The sequence below is a fragment of the Chaetodon auriga genome, chromosome 11, assembly GCF_051107435.1.
Source record: "Chaetodon auriga isolate fChaAug3 chromosome 11, fChaAug3.hap1, whole genome shotgun sequence".
Classification (NCBI taxonomy): Eukaryota; Metazoa; Chordata; class Actinopteri; order Chaetodontiformes; family Chaetodontidae; genus Chaetodon; species Chaetodon auriga.
This window is the reverse complement of record NC_135084.1, coordinates 27,074,740-27,092,571: the sequence shown is the minus strand read 5'-3', so window position 1 is coordinate 27,092,571 and position 17,832 is coordinate 27,074,740. Positions and strand designations below refer to the sequence as shown.

At 43.2% G+C, this 17,832-nt stretch overlaps 2 protein-coding genes across 15 annotated transcripts in view; one reads left to right on the top strand and one right to left on the bottom strand.

The window, feature by feature from the left end:
- Window positions 1-7,256: 7,256 nt before the first annotated feature.
- Window positions 7,257-16,958, bottom strand: LOC143328390 (dual specificity protein phosphatase 19-like). 11 transcript variants are annotated; one of them, XR_013077811.1, is made up of 6 exons: window positions 14,998-15,361; window positions 14,658-14,901; window positions 11,861-11,907; window positions 10,947-11,099; window positions 8,087-8,324; window positions 7,257-7,978 (listed from the first exon to the last, which is right to left on the bottom strand). XR_013077811.1 is itself a non-coding variant. In XM_076743499.1 (5 exons), the coding sequence occupies exons 2-5, from the start codon at window positions 14,875-14,877 to the stop codon at window positions 8,142-8,144; spliced, it is 603 nt and encodes a 200-aa protein (XP_076599614.1). In that variant the 5' UTR covers window positions 14,878-14,901; window positions 15,095-15,383; the 3' UTR covers window positions 7,258-8,141. The 11 variants fall into 11 exon arrangements, 4 of the variants coding, with proteins under 4 accessions (XP_076599614.1, XP_076599615.1, XP_076599612.1 ...); XR_013077815.1 differs by lacking the exon at window positions 14,998-15,361 and adding an exon at window positions 16,592-16,730 and having other exon boundaries at window positions 7,259-7,978; window positions 8,059-8,324; XR_013077812.1 differs by having other exon boundaries at window positions 7,259-7,978; window positions 8,059-8,324; window positions 15,120-15,388.
- nckap1 (NCK-associated protein 1) overlaps window positions 16,046-17,832 on the top strand; it is a 36,403-nt gene continuing 34,616 nt past the window's right edge. The window contains exon 1 of one of the 4 annotated variants that reach the window (XM_076743493.1): window positions 16,046-16,338. In XM_076743493.1, coding sequence (XP_076599608.1) covers window positions 16,231-16,338 — 108 coding nt within the window. In that variant the 5' untranslated portion in view covers window positions 16,046-16,230. The remainder of the gene's footprint in view (window positions 16,339-17,832) is intronic. The other 3 variants (XM_076743496.1, XM_076743495.1, XM_076743494.1) reach the window with 3 other exon arrangements.

Sequence of the window (17,832 nt, the reverse complement as noted above, 5' to 3'; positions counted from 1 at the left end):
CGAAGCAGCGCTGTCAGGTGAGCTGACACTCAGTTCATTACTGTCTCGTTAGCTAAGTGAGCAGAGGCCAGCTGCTTGGATGTACACTGCGAGCTAAGAACATGACATTTGTTTGTTCTTTAAGAAGTTAACTAAGCTAACCCACCGGCACCTACCTGTCCATCAGAAAACAGGCCAACTCTTCGTCCCCGTTCTCTTCTTCAGCACTCACCAGTGAGTGAAAGTCAGGGCCAAGCTTGATCGAACGAGCTATCAGCATCTTTTTGGCACTCTGTCCACCATTTTTGTAGCTTCCTCTAGGATTCGTTCTGCTTATGCTCTGGCACCTGGTTGTTACCTTTGAAGTCCTAACCTCACCTGTTATTGGCTGAGGGCTGCACACCCACTGTCCAAAGGCTGCAGCCCAGAAACATCCCAAACATTAGAAGCAACATAAGACGCACTTCCAGTGGGTCCTAAGTGATGCTTGACTGGGATTAATTTTGTATGAGTCTGTACATTTTTTTTAATCCTAACACCTTAAAAAGCTCCCTGAAAAGTCACATGATCCAAATCTCCTGCATGCAACTCCTTAAGGAGAGGACGGTTTGGATTTGACATGATGTACAAACGCTGGTGGCTGCTGAGCTGAGAACCGAGGTCAAGTTCTGTCCTTACTGGACCTTAAAAGCTTGAAGCAGCAACAGACTGACGACAGTGAATCAAACTACGCAGTGACGACTAATCTTTGACCTGAACTGAACACAGCCTGCAAACAAACACCCAGTAACCCAAAAACCTAAGCTAAATGATCCGAGGTGGATGTGAAACAGGAAACGTTCGTTGGCGTCATGCGCAGCATTAGAAGACCACACGTTGGTGAAATACAGCAGGTCAAAGATGAACCTGGAAGCAAAGCTGAAAATAAAGCTAATGGACATTTCCAGCCGACAGCTGGCTGATCATCAGCTGGAGATTAGTTTTCATTTTATACTCTGAGTGGTTTGAATAATGTGGTAAAATCGGGGAGTTGATATTTACAGCGATACCTAATTGTGTGTGTTCCTTTCATTAATGCACCTTGTTCGAGCGACACATTAGGAGAAGCTCACAGAGAAGCTGGTTAGTTAGTTCAGACTGAGACCACATCAGAGAAATTCAGCAGAAGAGCTGAAGTCATGTTTCCACTGGCTGGGCTTGGCTCGGCTCGGCTCGGCTCGACTCGGCTCAGCTCGGGACGCTTTTGGCACCGGGTACTTTCCTCCGTTTGGTCTTGTACTGCAGGTAGAGCCCTGTCCTAGCTGATTGTCATGGCGACACCGGGTGAAACTGCCGTGATGTCACCTTCAACACAGCACAAACTCTCAGGATCAATGAGTTCCTTTCATCAGCAGCCAAACAGATGAACATCGGCACTTCTGACGGCCGCCATTTTTACAAATATGGAATTAAAACAAGTGCTGTTCCGCACAAGAGACGATTCTACACCTCATTCACTCCTGGAGTTAAAATGATGAATAAAAACTCATATTTGTTTTTACGGGGCTAGAACAGCGACCAAGTACTGAAACATTTGAGACTGGAAAATAAAACAATAACAATGATTTTATTTGGACATTTTTCTTCTGATTTTTTTCTTCATGTCTGTCTTTTTCCAGTGACAGACCGTTTTGACTTGAAGACGAGAGGTTTGAGGTAACATCCTCTGACGTGACCACGTCGGCTTCCATGGGTTCACCTGTGTGGACATTTTGGATAAATCAAGTCTACTTTCAGATCAAAGCTAAAACGGATCAAATTTTAATCCACAGTGAATTACAGCTGAGAGAATCTACAGTAATCTCAGATCCACAAAGCCTTTGAGATGAAATGGAGCTCCATCCATGTTTCCATGACTTTGGCTTATGTATTTATTTCATTGTCCTCCGGTTAATCCTCTCAATTTGCAGGTAAACCTACACTTTTCATTGTTTGAGAGAGTGAAGTCCAGAACAGAAAGGCAGGCTGGCCCTCGGTTTTATCTCCCCCAGCCGTCCGTCCTGCCTCTGCATGTGACCTGCTCTCAGTTCAGTCGGTGTGTTTCTCTTCAGGAAGTAATGTTTGTTCTTGGTCCTCTGCATTAAACAGAGCACTTGTTATTTTATTCCAGCTAAACTGGATCAAACTTTAATTCATAGCTCAAAGTCTGGTTTGCCTCAGATTAAAAGACTGACAGTGTCTCAGTGATGTGTTTTCAAGCATTTTTCTTTTTTAAATTCTCCACTTTGGTCCATTTAACTTTTCCTAAAAAGTGAGGAGCTGTTTTATATATTATTGTCATTTTCCCCACTGAAATTTGAGCTGACTGAGAAAAGGATCTCATGAAAAGTAATATCAATGAATTATGGATTTGTGTCTAGAATTAAAGCACCTCTTCTTTAAAAATGTAAGGCTCCGTCTTACTGACTGCTCAGAATTCAGAGTTGCTGAAGATAAAAACAAGCAAAACAAAAGTTGTTTGATGAACATTTTGACCTTTAGTGTGAAAATGACAAGAAGAAGAACTAAAGCCAAAGGGATGCTTATGAGCAGTTTGAGCACCTCTGCCACTAAAGTCTTGTCAGGAAGTCAGGTGACCGTCAGAAATGATGATGCTGTTGTTTCATTTTGGTTTTTGTTCTCAGTCCCGACTCGTTTGTTGAGCGGCTTCACTTCAAACTATGACGCTCAACGTTGCCTTGTAGTGTCAGTTTAGCACGTGCAGGGCAGTTCGTTAGTCGTCAACCATGAAGAGGCTTGTTTTGGGTTAAGATTGTGGTCTGGGTTAAAATAAATACATTAGTTACGTAGATTTGCTCATGTAACTTTGGCCGTGTGCGTTATGTGAATTTACTTACGTACACAAGTTAAAAAGACATCAGCATTCAGTCTCGGCTTCATACGGGACATGAATCTCGGTCCCCGCTGGGTTTTTCATGTTTGCTCTTCATTTATTGGTTAGCTCAAGCAGTGAACTCTCTGAATATAACAAATTTCATCAATCACCCACAGAATCGTGAACTGTCTCATGCTGCAGAAATCAGAAGAAATACTTGATAACTCGTCTTCTTTTTTCTTTCTTTTGGGACAAAGTTTGAACACTTGAAAACTGAACGTGCATTCCAGTCCTGATCATCAGGACATTTCAGGGTTTTGTTGATTAACCTTCTTATTTACTGCTGCACTTTATATTCTCGTTTATGTGGTCTGATCAGGCAGAGTGGCTGAATGACTGGACATCTTGTCTTCAGGTATATATTCTCAGGATACAGTATAGGTGTGTTCACTTGTACCTGAAGAAAAAAGGGCATTTCTGGTTCAAACAGGATAAAAGTACGTGTGTATTATTTAAGCCTTGTTGTGCAAAATGTTACCCCCAAACAGCTAACGTGCATGTGCCTCCTGCTGGTCCACCTCCCAGCTGGACCTCGTTAAGTGAAAGTGCACCTAACGACCTTTTGAAGAAGGACAACCTGCAACGCTTCACTGCACAAACTCTGCTGCAGCTCAACAGAACCCGACAGCTTTCTGTCGAAGACACAGCCATTAATGCATGTTGTGTTTGTACTGTTACTGCATTGATGAGAATGTGTGTGTGTGTGTGTGTGTGTGTGTGTGTGTGTGTGGGTGGGTGGGGGGCAGAAACTATTAGTTAACAGAATACTGGCCCGTTTTTAAATCTTCTTCCAAAACACTGCATGTAAAACTGAGGCCAAGTGCTGAAATTGCTTGTTTTCGGGGATCCACTTAGTTCTTATTCAGTAAGAAACAAAACAAATCCGTCCTGTGTTTCTCGCTGAATGACTCTGAATACTACATTTGCATCAGTGCCGTCTTGCAGAAGGATTTTCCTCGACAGGAAATTGTCAGGACCCTCCAGAGTCTCTCTGGTTTAGTGGCCGAATATTGTTGAGAAAATAAAGCACACAGTAAGAAGCTTATCTGATAAATTTCCTTCTGCTTTGGGTCCCATGATCCAACACTGCAATAAGCTTCAACCCCTCCCATCAGCTCCACAAATACAAATCTAACTTTTGACTCCCTGTTCAGTCCATCTCGTGGTTTGTGCATTGGTCTGCCTGTTTTTAATTTGTATAAATGTGCCTATTTATATTTCCCCCCTTTTTTATCATTAAACATATTTTTGTTTGTTTTGTCAATGCAATGTCAAGATAATGGGGGCTGCTGGTGGATCATAAGTCCTGTTTGGGGGTTGGGGAGATAAGAAGGAAATCATTAGAATATGTAATAATACTGTGTGTTAAATGAATGCCTGGTTTATTTAATAATATATCACACACACACACCCATGGGGAAACAGAAATAATGCTAATGTGGGCCAATTCATTTCCACTAGACGAAAGAAAAACAGAAAGTGAGAATGATCATCGCGGTTCATCGTTTCTTGGTGAGCAGATAAGTTCCAGTGTAAAACGGATGATTGTGGAGGAGTTTTACTCATGTTTCCTGCTCTGTACACATGGGTGGCTAATTAAAGGAAAGGGTTACGGTTAGGGTCCACCACGAGCCTCCAGAGCAGCTTCAGTGGACACGAAGGTCTCTGAACCTCCACCGGACGCTTTCTTCCAAAGTCTGTGCTGATGCTGATGCTGATGGAGAGCGCTACCTCGCAGGTGGATCCAAAATCTCACACTGGTTTTCATTTGGGTGGAGGTGTGGCGCCTGTGAGGGTCATACTAACAAAATTTTCGTACTCACCAAAGCATTCAGTGAATCCCTGAATGGAAGCATCTGTAATTGTCATGTTTCTCCACTCGTTTAACCATTTTTCCCTTGAACTTGTTAATAAGAAGAAAGAAAATAATAATGCATCAGATTTAGGCTGAAGCTTCATAATTGTGATGTAATAATAGATTAACAGAAGCTGCCATGTACAGAAACACTCTTTGTAAAATAAACATGATGCCTCATTAATTAACTAACACGTTAACATTTACATATAATTTACATGTGATAATGTGAACTCTTCTAAATGCAGATGGGACACATGCAGCTATGCTCATATGGATATGTGTTCATGTCCGTGTCCATCCTTTTGTGTTCATTCTGTCCACTTCCTGTGCAGAGGACTTATTTTTTGTGGGCATGTGGTCGCAAATAAAAGAAAAAGGCAATCGAGCATTCTGCATTTTGTGTTTCTGCAGTTCATCAAATGTAATGAAAGCCAACAGGCCAGATAAGACCGTGACGCTTCAGGGGAAATTATTCAGCATCCTGTATGTAACCTACATCTCGCTGTCTCTTAATATTCTCATATTGAGGTCTGCACAGAGTGAGATGGTGGCCGGACCCCACGAGACCCTGCGGATGGGACAGCTTGTGCCATACTGTGGGCCGTCACATCCAGACGGTAAAATGTCACAAAAATGTCAGGGGAAGCCCAGTTGGCTTCACAGCAGATACTCTTCAGTGACACGCGATTGAACAACAGCAAAGAAAAGGCCAAACTCGGCGACACTCAAGTGCTGCCACACACCGCGTGCTGGCACAGGCGCCGTCACTCAGACACTGCTTCCATATTTTATTTGCCTGCTTTTCAATTTAAGACTACGACAAGCAGAGTTGTGTATTTATTGGACAGCAGTGTGCACAAAACCAAGATGTAGGCCCCAAATATTCAGTTTCAGTGACAGAGGCCTGCTCTTTGCAATCAGGCTTTAAAGGTGTGTTAAATAATCTATGACCTTTATCGGTCTACTAGGAATTGCAACCAATTTGGCAGAACTTACCTCCTCCTCCAAGTCTGTGGCACAGAACCAGCCTCCACCCCTCTGCTTCCCCTGAGCTACGGCAGCCTGCGACTGACACAAACTACAGAGCTGCATTTTCAAAACGGGGACAAATAAGTTCTCTAATGAGGATCCAGCTCTCGTTTGAGGACTAGATCAGGATTCAAAGCACTAGACCAACAATTCAACCCAGAATCAGCACTTCGTGAGAGGATTCGTGTACGTGGGCACAAAATTTCTTCTTCTTTCCGTGAAGCTCAGCACGACTCTCAAATGGAACATTTGTCAGCGTGTGCATTAAAAAGTAAAACACGAACAGACGTCCCCATTTTACACTAAAAGGAAATGAAACAACATGCGTAACAACAGCAACGTGTTTCTCCAGAGATTTTACTTTTTCATTGTTGTGCTTCACCACCACTCATAATTATTTTTTTTTCCGGCTGTGGATCAGTAACTTTTAGAAGCTCCACTGACGGATGACAGATGGCTGAAGTACGGCGCATGAGGCATTTTTAACCTGCGACACGGACTGTATTCAGAACTGCCTGATATAACACGTAGGGCCGGATGTAACATGCAAACAAGAGCAAAATCTGCAGTATGCATCAGACAGGTCTACCTTGTCTTCCCACAATGCAAAGCATCATCAGATAGCTGTTACCTATCTCTCAGGTAAATGTTCATCTTTCATGAAAGCCCACTTTTAGAATTTCTCTGTCTGCCATTAGCCCTGCAATGTTCAACGCATGGCAGTCCATCCAACCAAAACCATAACTGTCAGCCTCATGGTGGCGCTATAAACATCACTAAAGTCATTTGCTCCTGGATATCTGGACCAAACTTCAGTCCATATGTCAGTTTAGACCAATCTGTCTTCCCCCCATCCACGACACTAGCACGGTTAAACAATGAACCTCGTGCCCGTCAGTTCAAAGGTTCAGCCTGAAAACAGTCAAATCGAAGCAGCAGGTGAAGTGATCACACAGTGCTTCGGGCAGTAAACGCTATCCTCGTTTTATGTCACTAACTTTGCAGATTACAGTACGTAATACACAGTGAGTATTTTCTGATTTTCTGTCTTAGAAATGGAAAACTTGGACAGCGGCTTGGCGAGCACGGCATCTCCTCTCCTCTCCCGATTGGACCATTACCTCCAACACAGCGGACGTTAATCAATGACAATAACCATCAGTAAATGTTCTCAACTGAGTGAAGCGCAAACACGCATCAATACACTTCATTTCCATTCAAACAGTGAAGATTAGGATATGATATGGATTTGTTTGCTGTGTGTTTGCAGCGTCAGGAGCTCGTCCCAGCGGCGTTTGTTGATTAGCATGTGAGCCAACTGGATTCTCCCTCATTATCTATCAAGCTAATTACAAGCTAATTATTTCAAGGGAGCGAGGTTAGTGCATCAACTTTGCAAAGTTGTTAAATTGATAGACAGTGCAGCAGTGGGGTGATCATTAGAACTGAGCAGTGAAAGAAGGAAGAAATCAAGTTGTACCTCAGAAACAAACTGGTCCGTCTTTAATTATAAATAAAAGGAAATAAGCGCCTCCAAAATTGCAGTTTTTCATAGGAAATCAGCTCTTCCTACGGTGGAATGATGTCGGCTCCTTTATTTAAAACTGGGAAGAGCAGAATGAAAAGCAAACACAGTTTTTCACTGACTGACCAATTTTAGACAAACGGGCTCAAACTGACTCGTTAACAGGCTCATACATTCATGAGCGTCCACGACGGCACAGAGACAACACGATGTTTATCTGTGTATGAATATTCTACACTGGATGGCTGAGACAACACCTGAGCTGCCTGAATGACAGCGGAGCAGCTCCACCCACTGAGGAAGGCCATGAGATGTGGCTGAAAGCTTAAGTTTACCTTATTTGGAATCCTCCGTTAACATTTTCATTATTTTTGATGATAAAAAACAATTAACCTCACAAAAACAGAAAAACAACAGGAAATGCTTCAAAATAAAATCACAGGTAAAAGAAGCTCTACAGCTTTGGGCACAGCACTGACTTGTGTGTGTTGTAGTCTTTTCGTGCTTCTTCTCAAGCTGAAGAGGAGATTTGTAGTTCCTTAAAGTCCAATGATCAGTACTGTTGTATGGACGGATGTGGATGGATCAAATGACAAACCCACACAGGATTGTTAAAAGTCAGCAGCTCTATGCTCGACAGAGCGTCGTAGCTTCTTTCAGCTCCTTGTTTTGACTGTAAATAGAGAAAATTTGTGACTACAGTGAAGTATTCAGATGTTTCAGAGCTCGAGGAAAAGTGAATACTGAACTTACTCTGTATTTGCTGAAAGTGTAAGTTCACCTGAAGTTCACCATAATAACTTAAAAGGTGGCAGGAAGTCGGTTTTGTGGCGGCTTTAAGGTTTGTAGCTCTGCAGTTGATGGTAGAAGCCAGGGTTTGGGCGAATGGATGGCCTCGCCTGCTTCACTTGGCTGTACGCATCATCAAATGACAGCTCGTCCCTCAACATCAGGTAGCCAATCACAATGGAGGAAGAGCGTGATACGCCTGCGTTGCAGTGGACCAGCACCACGCCGTCCTATGGGAAGAGAAGGTGAGTGTGGCACAGGTGACAGGGAGGCTCAGAAGGTAAAAGTAAAAGGAAACAGGTCAAAGTTGGAAATCCTGATCTTTAATTTCAACGTCCAAATGTTCAAGTGGTCCGTTTCGTTTAGGAAAAAATAATGAAATGTGGATTGTTTGTCCAACAAGTTCCAGAAGTATTCAGATCCTTTACTCAAATGTCTATTGTGTTGGATTTGAGGGGAAACTGACCATAATATTCAGAACGATGTTTTCATTAGTGCAGTCACATGGAGATGAGATGTGTGTTGGGTTACCTCAGGATGAGCTTGTTACATCTACGTATCTTTATAAATATATATTGTCAATATACAGAGACTTAGTATTTCTCAAGTGCAATACAACACGTGACAGTAGTAGTTCTTTGTCGTTTTTCTATTCTGAATTCATATATTCTGAATTTCAAGTTCAATATTTACCTCTGTAGTAGAGTAGAAGTATAAAATAGCAAAAAATGGAAATACTCCAGTACTGTAGTACTACCTAAGATAAAGTAAATGTACTCAGTCCCATCCACTGCGACTGGTCCAGCAGATGTGTTTAGTCACTGAGCACAGAGGTGTGATTTCAAAGGCTTCCTCTCCACAGATACACAGAGATTTGGTAAAGTAAATGGAATTTCACTTTTAAAAAGTCAACACCTGCTGGCCAGATGGCGCTGAGGTGAGTGAACATTTAAACGGTCACGCGTCGCTCAGCACGTTGACACGACATCAGATCAGGACAGTCGCAGCTTCCTGACTTTCCAGTTTCTCTGAAAGCAGCATTAGTCACAACATGTAGGACAAGTTGAGACTGAATAAATCTGTGTCTGAGGCCTGTGCGCGTGTGTGTGTGTGTGTGTGTGTGTAATCTGTGAGATAAGATTAATATTAATGTTGATGTAATTATTTTACTGCCTGCAGTGCCTGACTGGAAATGAATTTTTTCCACTGCAGCCACGTCTTTAGACAACGCGTGCAGGCCCACGGCTCAGATCTGAAGCTCGGCTTCTTGACACATTCGTCTCTTTTGTCCAACGCGGAGCCTCCCATCGCAGCATAAAGTGTCTGTTCTGCTGGAGATGGAGCAAACGCAAACCGGAAGCACACGTTTTATTTCACATGTCAATCAGCACCATGGAGACCGTGGACAGGAGAGTGAAATGAGCTTTGGCTACGTGCACGTACAGTCACGGACGTGTTGTCACTGTTATCTGTGCTTTCATTTAAAAAGCGGGTCCTCTGGGTAACACACGATCAAATGAAGCGCATACAGAACATACAGAGGGGCTGTACCGCCAATATCCGTCTTTAATAAGTTTCTATCAATCAAAAGGATGCTCTGCTGCTAGTGTCTGCAGTCACCATAGTTACATATCAGGCCTCGATTCTTCAGAACAAACAAACAACAGAAAACAGACTGAAAATCGCCTGAGCGAGATAATCCATCACAGCCAACATGGAGACTTAATTTGGTTTTGTCAGAGTTTCTTGTTTTACTGTTATTTCATTGCGCCGGAGTTGAGTGTTTTCATATCAGCGCTCACATCTCCTTATGTTCCGCTGACGGTCAAACTCCTGACGCACAGGGACAAACGCACGTCTCTGTCCGGAAACGTCCCTGAAGAAGCACCACAAGCAGCACGTGGAAAGACTGAGGGACAGCCGACTGAATATTTGGACTTTCAACATGCAATGGCCCCAGCGTGGTCTTTTGATGGCTTTCCTGAGCACCCACCTCGCCTTTGTGCTGAGTTCCAGATAACCCACTGCTGTACGTGTGTGTGAATGCATCACAGTGAGGGAGCAGAATAGATGTGTGTGCATACTGACATGTTAAATGAGCCGGCACATATAAAAAATGGCATTTTTAGGCTACACGAGCCTCCGGAGAGAAAGTAGATACAGAAATATTTCAGCACATTTGATGCATTTTTTATCTGGTTAAAGCGAGACACTGTGGTGTATGTGTGTGTGTGTGTGTTTGTGTGTGTGCGCGCGTCTGTCAGAAGTAGAAGACGACAAAGTACTAAAGTAAAATCTGTTACTTAAATACCATGTTACTTTATACTTCTACTCCACCAGCATTCAGGACGAGTACTGAACTTTTTACCTCACAACATTTACCTGTGTGTATTTATGAGATACTTAAATAACTAGACTAATAATTAGATCATATCTCTGTCCTTTATCCCATTTTTCAGAGAGAAGAGAGGACATGACTCTCAGGTCTGGATTGTTTATATGATGCTACAGGCAGCAGCTAGCTAATTTAGCTTAGCATAAAGACTGGAAATGGGGAAACAGCTCATCTGGCTCGGCCCTAATGCCACCAAATCTGCCTGCAAGCACCTTGAAAGCTCGCAGAATAATACTTAACCCATCTGTTTCATCTGTAGAAAAGCCACTGTACAAAAACATCGATGCGGGGGGGGGTATGTGCTTCAGCATCTCCTGGCCAGGACCAGATTCCAGAAACCAACAGAGGCTGCAGTGAAAACTGTAGCTGACTGCTGCCATTGTGCAGCTCATTCTGACTCCTTTAAAATATGTGACGTCGAGTGCGTGTGTGTGTGTGTGTGTGTGTGTGTGTGTACCTGCTCTCGTGCTTCATCTATAAAGGAGCTGCATTCCCCAACATGAGACGTGATGTCAGTGTCTGGGAGGTCCAAGATCTGGAGTGTCTTATAAACCAGCTGATCTGGAAACAGGTTAGTGACCCCATAGGCCACATTTAGCACATGTGACACCTGACAGGAAGAAAGAGAATGAAAGTCCTGAGCACACATATCTCAAGAAATGTAAGTTTACTGTTCAGCATAACCATTCTGGCAAACCTGCACATGCAGCTAGTTCTCACAGGTGAGTCACATCCCTCAAATGTTAACCTGGAGAACATAAAATCCACTGAAACAGGGAGATAAACAACCTCTTTGTTCCCTCTAGATGTCATATAAGCCACCGTGCATGTGGCTTATTCACCTGTTTTGATTAGAGATTTGATTTCCCTTTGAACCTCAACTGATGGACAAAGGTGTGCTCCTTCTACTGAGATACCTGTTCACGTTAATCAGCTGTTCATCTGGTGAGAGCAGCCCCTTTTATAAATTGTCCTTTGAGCCCACTGTCAAGTCTCCTGAGCATTAACAGCTATCTGAGAAAGCCTGGCTGATTTGGTTATTCGGCAGTCAGAGGTTTGATCCCACAAACAGGAAGTGAAGGTATTAGTAATCTCTCCAATTCATCATCCTGAGGCAGCGACACGTCACGCCTGAGAGCAGCAGTCACAGTGGTCTACCGCCGAGAAGCAGCTCAGACTGACTGTCATCATTTACTCCCTCTGCTGAGCCAAACTGTCACTGCAGGTGTCCTCAAGCTCCTCTGGCCATTTGCTGGCTGACGCAGACCCGCAGGAAAGCTCACCTGCGTGACTGCCTCCAATCTCATGTCACTACACATGCGATCACAACAGGGCAAGGGCATGCCCGCTGCATTGATCCTCTGCACTGACCTTATATCTCTGCAGGGTGTCGATGTCGTGGGCTGCATCCTGAGAGGCTGCAAAGGCAGAAACAATTCGATGAGAACAGAGACAGCAGGGCACGCCTCTGCTCACCCACAGCCAGCCATTCAAATGCTTCCTGCAGGCTGATAATAATTGCAAAGTTAGAAAATGATCAAATGCTGCTTCCCCTTCTTCTCATCAATATTTATGGCATCTCCCTGCTGTTTTACATGAGAGGAACAAAACTGACAAAGAAACATTTATTTTCTAAATTAGAACAGAAGCAAATAATCGATCAGTTTATCAGCATAATTAACTGCCATCAATTTTGATAAGCCGTTAATCCTTAAAATCATTCCTCAAACAGAAGTGGCAACCGTCGGCTGGTTCCAGGTTTTTCCGTTTTTTTCTATCTATGTATTATAATAATTATACTTTAGTTCAATATCTTTGGGTTGAGTCTGTTAGTTGAACAAAACAAGTGGTCAGATGATGTGCTGTGCTGGGCTCTGGGAAAATGTGAAAGCCTTGTTCCTGCAGATTCTTTGTGATAAAATAAAGCAGGGAACAAACGCTGTCTAACAAAGAGAGAGCCCACATCAATGAAAGAAGCTGCGGTCAATTCAGAGGTGTAAAACTTCAGCAGCTGCAGGAAAATGCTGCAGGATATCAGCCCCTGAATCACTCAATAGGAAAACACTGAGAAACACTGAACAGCTGAGACACAACGGAGTGAAGACATCTGTCAACAGTCAAAAAGCTCAGAGCTGCAGAAAAACCCAGTCAGACGGTGTGTAGAGCAGCACCAGGCCGGGCTTAAAAACCACGGGAATAACAGTAAGAACATTATCTACAGCTGCAGAGAGGGAAGTTGATGACTTTCCTGAAAAGAAAAGGCCTTTTCACGACAACAGCCTTCACAACGGCGAGCGTCTGAGTGCCTCATGCAGCAGGGGGAGCAGGAGGAGCAGGTCAAAGACTGATGGAGAAAACCAGGCGGCGAGCCCACCTCCACGAGAAAGCAGTTAAAACACAATGAGCAACAGGCCCTTTCAATCTGGCAGGTAAGTCTTCATGAGGACAGCAGCGCAAGAGCAAAAGAGAAGGAGCTGGACAGTTCTGTGAATGAGACATTTGGACAGGAAACCGAATATGAAGACAGGACTTCCTCCACATTTCCACAGTGGATGCTCAATGCCCTCAGCTCTCTGCCTTCACAGCAGCAGTATCTGCACTCTTTGCAGTAGCCTGGTTCACATAATGCCAAATTCATGGTGCTGAGGAGTAAATCTAAATCCAAAGGATAGAGTGTCTTTGGAAATAAGCCAGCTTCAGCCCATACGCCTCATCAGTGTCGAGGGGAAAGATTTAAACTGACACATCCGTGAAAAGATGCAGCAATGCCAGGAAGTGTGACACGGGACCAAATTCAATCTTCTGAACAACAGAAGTCAGATCCCCGTCATCTTTACTCAGCTGAGGAGGAAATGTGTTTAAAAAAGCTCTTTAAATTCTATCTTTAGAAGTAAAAGTACACAGAAAAAACAGTAAAAATCATCTGCTGTGTCTCCACGGTGTTCAGATGAAGGATGAAAAGGCTCTTTTGTCCTTTGGTTCTCCTGTATCATCAGACAAAATAAAACCTGAGAACACACAGAACTCTCTTTAAAAATCTACTGTTTCAACATTAAAGAGCTTTCTTGTCAAATGCACACAGAACAAGTCCATTATATCATGAAGTTCTGCGTTTGCTGTCTTCTCATCTATAGAACAAAACTACACTCAGCAACCGGTTAGCTTAGCTTAGCACAAAGACAGGAAAACAGGGGGAAACTGCTAGCCTAAATAAAGAAAAACTGTAGCATGGTAATTAGTGCTTTAGAGGTGCTGGGAGGTGGACTGTGTTAGCTTTGGCCAGAGCCAGGGTAGCTGCTCTCCTGCAGTGAGGTCAAAGCACAGCGTACAGCCCCCCCCCCCCCCCCCAAAAAAAAAAAAGCTACGAGGGGATTCAATGTCAAGCTCAAGGACACTTCAGCAGAACGGATCCGCGCTGACGTGAGGTCACCCAGCGTCCTCCATCACCGGCCACTGAGACCCACTCTAGATGAATTCATGGAACAAACCATGACCTGGTGTCTCTGTGGACTGGAGTCCACTATGAAACTAGCCCTGTCAGACACTACCCCCCCCCCCCCCCACACACACACACACACTACCATATACGCATGTGTAGATTTCATCACAAACCCGCGCCGTGTACCTGGATCCTGTGCTGTACACCTGAACGAGCTCCATTTGCTGAAGACGGCTGTGCATGTGATCAAAAGCTCTAAAAAGCTGATAAGTAAACCTTGAGCTTCCTTCAAAGATCTGAACACAGATAGTACTCTAATCACTTCCAACGAGGCTTTTTATGGATCAGTCCATTGAATCAATATTCTTAAATCAGACATTTCAACATCAGCAGCTTTTGGACTTAAGTATTTTTTGTGTACTTGCAGTTTTTTTCAGTATATTCTAAAATAAGTTGTTTAGCAGAGAGTATTTAAGAAAAGTGACTAAAGTAATAAACTCAGAAAACTCTAGATAATACTGACGTGATGAGGACGTTATTCAAGTAGTAGTAGGGCTCAAAAAGTGCAAGATGTAGCAGTAGTAGTAGTAGTAGTAGTAATGGTTAGAACTGTGGTAGTAGCGATAGGGGTGATAGCAGTAAAAGTAGCAGTATTAAATAAAGGTTCTAGACAGCAGCAGACTGGCTCTGTTTGTAGTATTACTAGTAGAAGTATATCTTGTGTATTACCCAGCAGTAAGAAGGGTCTAACCACTCCGACTTGAAGGTCCAGACTGTGATCTTCAACAAATCCACATCCACTTCCCTCCTTCAGCTCTTCAACCTGCTCCTCTCCTCCATCACTCCTCCTCTCCAGCAGCTTCCTGCCTGTCACCATGGTAACCCGCGTGCACTGTTTCTTCAGGCGGTTTTTGGAGAAGCCCTGGATCTCCTGAGTCAGTGAATGCATCACGGTCGGGTTCACAGGAGACAACTGGAAGAAAGGAAAGACTGTTAGAGGAAAACCACTGAAGAGGAAGATGAACTGTAATGGACGTCACAGCTGAGAAAAACAAGCACCAAAACACACCAAACAGTTTTCTAAGAGTGTTATTCTTCTCCACACGGCTTCATTTAAACGGACCATTTTCTTAAGAAGTGAGGAAATGTGCATAAACTTCACTAACCGGTGATTTTCTCTCTACAACTGACCTCTGCACAAAATGCAAAAAGTTATTTGATGCGTGGCACAAACTCACGGCCTTTATCGTTTCGGGTTTCCTGCTTTATGCGTCTAAATATATTGATTTTCTTCCAAAAGGGTTCGATCATCGCAGCTTGAAGCACATGTGTAACATTAAGCCACAGCTAGAGTATTTAAAACGCGTTAAACTGTGTGAAAAAGACAGCAACAAGCAGCAGGTGAGGCTCGAAAAACAGACAGCTGAACAACTGACAGACGGAAGCTGCGTCAACAATATGATGCGTTCAAGCGTTCACAGGAAAAACGGGCAAAATGCGGAGGAGACTGCACTCTGCTCAGGGTGTGGCTGATAATGCTGTTAGTTTTTAAGTAATTATTAACATGTCTCTCTATCTATCTATCTATCTATCTATCTATCTATCTATCTATCTATCCAAAGAGGGCACGTTTATGTGTAATTTTGCCACAAAAAAATCAGTGATTTGTTACAGCATATCCTGATGAAGCAGCATGGAGCAGTGGAAACCAGGCTGTGTAATATTACTCACTAGCGTCTTACAATAAGTGTACTATATTATAACTAAATCAAACACCACTATGATACATTAATATTATTAAAAGGTCTTGTGATGGATATCCCTTTTGTGTCCTATTGGAAAATGCACAATGGGATAGTTTGGTTCTTAATTGAGTGAAAACCTGCCTGCATATAAGTATATCAGTATGAACATTATGTCAAGGTACGATCTGCAGACGTTATCATACTCCCATATTCTACTAATGAAAGTGAAATATTGAATCGTGATCAATTGGGCAACACCACGCTCTGAGAGTAACTATTAACGAGGGCCATTGAATGCAGCAGGATCCAGCCTCGTTGTGAAAACCAGGACAACTCCTCATCCCTGAGACCAAAAAAAAAAAAAAAAAAAAAAAAAAACAGGCAGGGAGACGGTGGGTGGAGTACAGGAAGCTGCTGTCCCCGAATATCTGAACATGGGCAAAATCTAATAACGCCATTAATCAGACCTTCTTTTTTCTTCATTTACGGGCGAGAGGCTGCGGAGATTTGTGATATTTTTCTGGATTCAATTGGAAATTTAACCCAACAGCGAGAAGATGTCTCGGGGAGTGATCCAGCCTAGCCAGCAGAAACTGGCAGAAAAGCTCACCATCCTCAACGACAGAGGCATCGGGATGTTGACCCGTGTTTACAATATCAAAAAGGTTCGCACACACACACGCAGCTGTACCTCCATCAAGCAGACTGGGCTGTTAACAGATTCATTCACGTATGAGGTCAAAATCTGAAGCTGCAGCCCAGACAAGGGTCAATGTTAACGTTAGGGACAGTATGTATGCTAACACCGACTGTTACCATTACCGTACGCAGTAATGGTAGCTAGATTAATTTACTATCATATATTATCCGCTGTTATAAAGGTTTTTTTAACAGGTAAGTATGCGTTAATAGACTTACGTTATCCTAAATGTGTCCCCTTTGCATCCCTGGAAGCAGGCTGTGGGCACTGCTAGCCACAAGCTGTCGCGTTAGCTTGCGGTAAAGCTGCCTATTAGTTTCACGATGAAAACTGATTTTCGGTTGCATTTAAGATAAGTATAGAAGCTTAATGTGAGTAGTATGATAACCGTCTATCAACCAAAAACCACATCCAAAACGGAAGCCGTCAAATTAAGCCCATGAGATGATTTCGGCAAACCTTCAGGCCTGCTGTGGTATTAATTGCTAGCTAACGTCGACTGGTAATGGCGGCGGCTGCTGGCTAAGCTAACACCGCTAAGCTAGCAGACGGGCGTCGTCTCCGCTCCACCAAAAGCCAAAACACGAAGCTCACCAAAACAGCAACCACAGAATGAGCTGCAGCCTCATGCAAGCGGCTATTAGCTCAGACCAGTCAGTGTTCACGTCTTAGTGTTTTTCTACGAGCTGGCAGCTAGTTGCACTTAGCTGGCCAAGCGAAATGAAGAAGTAAAGTCTGCGTATTGTCTGTTAACCTGTCGTTTATTCGATAAATCATTTAAGTCACGCTCAACTTTGGCTACTGGTAAAAAAATATCAACCGATATTCAAAAAAATATCCCATTACGAAGGTAAAATCTGATCAGACAAACTGCCCAAAAAAACGACAACAAAACAGTTCAAAGCATTATATAAAGCTATAATATTAGAGGAGCATGAAGCTCTTTTCATTAGTTTGGTTGAACTCCATCAGGCAGGTGTTCTGCTCACTTTATGTGCAGTCTGTGGTGGAATTGACAGTTAATTAGTCAACTGATTAATTAGATAATTGTTTTGGTACAAATATACATATATATAATTTGATGTTGAGGCCCCTCTCTGCTGCTAAGATTGTTACAGCACAACAGACACAGTAATATGAAATATTATTCGTGTTACTGAGTATGTTACTGGAGTATTTCACCAGTGGTTTGTCTCATCTTATGTGGGAGGAGAAGAGTAGTGGGTCTGTTTGTGTGGGACGAGCCTTTGTGCCTGGATATGAATGATGAATAAAAAGAGAAAGAGAGAAAGAGGTCAGTCACATCGGACCACAGTTTTAGATCCGGAGAAGACGTTACAGAATCTGAAAGCCGATACTATTTGATATTTATTGGCGTTTGAGCTGTCCTGTCCTGTGCAGCAGTCATTTCCAAAGTAAGCGTGAAGGTACCTGGAGTCTGTGTCATCACATGATTTGA

Coding starts and splice junctions, on each gene's coding strand:
- LOC143328390 (XM_076743500.1), bottom strand. CDS start 14,877: ATGCATTCACTGACTCAGGAGATCCAGGGCTTCTCCAAAAACCGCCTG. Junction 11,100..11,860: donor ACACCCTGCAGAGATATAAG/GTCAGTGCAGAG, acceptor TCTTCCTGTCAG/GTGTCACATGTGCTAAATGT. Junction 8,325..10,946: donor TAGATGAAGCACGAGAGCAG/GTACACACACAC, acceptor CTCTTCCCATAG/GACGGCGTGGTGCTGGTCCA.